This window comes from Lipotes vexillifer, unplaced genomic scaffold (genome assembly GCF_000442215.2).
Source record: "Lipotes vexillifer unplaced genomic scaffold, Lipotes_vexillifer_v1.1 scaffold584, whole genome shotgun sequence".
Taxonomy (NCBI): domain Eukaryota; kingdom Metazoa; phylum Chordata; class Mammalia; order Artiodactyla; family Lipotidae; genus Lipotes; species Lipotes vexillifer.
Window position 1 is genome coordinate 3976121 of NW_006783036.1, and position 1888 is coordinate 3978008.

At 67.4% G+C, this 1888-nt stretch overlaps 1 protein-coding gene across 2 annotated transcripts in view; it reads left to right on the forward strand.

Moving 5' to 3' along the window:
* BEGAIN (brain enriched guanylate kinase associated) overlaps positions 1-1888 on the forward strand; it is a 30623-nt gene that overhangs the window by 484 nt on the left and 28251 nt on the right. The window contains exon 2 of one of the 2 annotated variants that reach the window (XM_007455635.1): positions 392-420. In XM_007455635.1, the coding sequence (XP_007455697.1) occupies positions 407-420 (14 nt within the window). In that variant the 5' untranslated portion in view covers positions 392-406. Of the gene's footprint in view, positions 1-254; positions 421-1888 lie in introns of those variants that run through there. The other variant, XM_007455634.1, reaches the window with a different exon arrangement.

The following is a 1888-nucleotide window of genomic DNA, read 5'->3' on the forward strand; positions in this document are numbered from 1 at the left end:
GGGTGCAGCGGGGACCGCGGCCGCCGGAGAGTTAACGCAGCCAGGCCGGGACCCCTCTTTTTCAGGCAGGCGAGACTGGGATCGCCCGGGTCAGCGCGGTCCCGAGTCCCCGGGCCAGCCCCTTCCTCTCCCCGGGGGGCGTAACTCGGTGCGCGGCGGCCCGGGCGGGCTCACCTGTTACTCGGCCGAGGCCCCGCGCACCCATTGAGTCCCAGGGACTGCGGCCAGTGAGTGTGGGCTGGGGGCGCGCGGGCCGGACTTTCCAACAACCGAGCCGCGCGGGGGTGACCCGCCGCCGCGCCCGCCTATGCCCGCGGTATCCAGCTCCGCCCGGCGCGGCCGCGGAGCGCACGCCTCCTGCCTGCTGACCCTCTCGTTTGGTTTCTCGCAGGCCTCTGCCGCAGACATGGAGAAACTCAGGTGAGTGGAGCGTCTTCCGTGCCGCGGCTCCCGGGGCCGGGGTCGGGGACGGGGGCGCTAGGGAGGGCGACGGGAGAGGGCTTTGCCCGAGCGCATCTACGGCCCGCGGCCGCCCGGCGGGGCTGGCCCGGGCCGGTATGCGTGTGTGTGGTGCGTGTGTGTGTGTGTGCGCGCGCGCGCGCGCGTCTAGACCGCGGGGAGCGCCGCGCGGGGGGTCCCCAGCCGGGCCGGGGCCGATGCGGCTGCGGGTGGGAGTGCGCCACCCAAGGCCGGGTCGGCGCGCGCGCGGGTTTACGCGATACCCCGGGCCCTGCCCTGGACTCTGGATTGTCCCCCGGGACCCTGCTCCTGCTGTTACGCATCAGTCCCCCGCGCCGGCCGGTCCCCCATCCCCCAGCTGACAGTTGCCTCTTTTGAGTTTTTAAGTTTCCACCTTGTGGGGGCAGGGGCGGGGGATGGAGTCCTCCCGGCGGGCCAGGCAGTCGCGTCTTGGAGCCATTTTAGGGGAATCCCGAGAGGGCGTCTGGGGAGAGTCTCCCTCGGCCTCCCTCCAGGTGCTAAACTTTGAGCCTTAAGGACTCCACTGGGCGCCCTTCTCGGCTGGCCCGGGATCAGTCGATTTGAATATTCACAACTTCCCTTGGGCACCGTGACCCCCACTTTGGGATCACCCCTCCTGTGTCTCCCTTCCGGAAGCTGAACTGAGGCCCAGCTCTGGCTGCTGGGTTTCAGGAAGATCCGCGGGGCCTGGAGGGTCTCTTGGCCTCCTCCTTGCCCCTCTTCCCCCCTCCCAAGGCCAGGATCAGCATCCCTGGGGAGGCAGCTCGGTAGCAGGTGCACCCATTCCCCAAGGGGCAGGGACCCAGCAGAGCCCAGCTTGTTCCAGTGCAGGTCCCACGGTCTAGGGGAGAGGGCCCTGGGGCCTTCCCAAGTGACCCTCAGTGCTGTGGATGAGTCACTCGGGAATGCCCAGGGGGACCCTGGGGACAGGTGGGCCCACACGGAGGCCCCAGACTGGACATGAGAGCAGGGCCGTCTTCTGGCCGCTGAGCTGGAGTGCAGCCCTCCCTAGTGGGTCCCACAGGACCAGAACCCATTTGTCTTGGGCTGGGAGGAGGAGTCCAGTCTCTTAGGTCGTAGGAGCTCAGACACAAAACCAAACGTCCATCAGCCAGGCCCACCTTATCATGGTCAAGGTCCAGGTGGGGCTGATGAGGCCCAGACAGCGGCAGCTCTGCCTCTGGCCACATAGATGAGCTCAGGCCTCTGATCTCATGCCAGGACCCTCCTCTATACCTCCATCGGCTATCATCTCACCAGTACCCCTACTGGATGGGGCTGTCTGTGGAGGAGGCGTCACTACGTAGCTGGGACTTGAAAAAAAAGGTAGCATTCATGGGGCACCTTGAGGCCAGCCTGGTGGGGGGCCCCTCTCTGGTTCTCTTTCACCTTCTCTCCATCCCCAGCC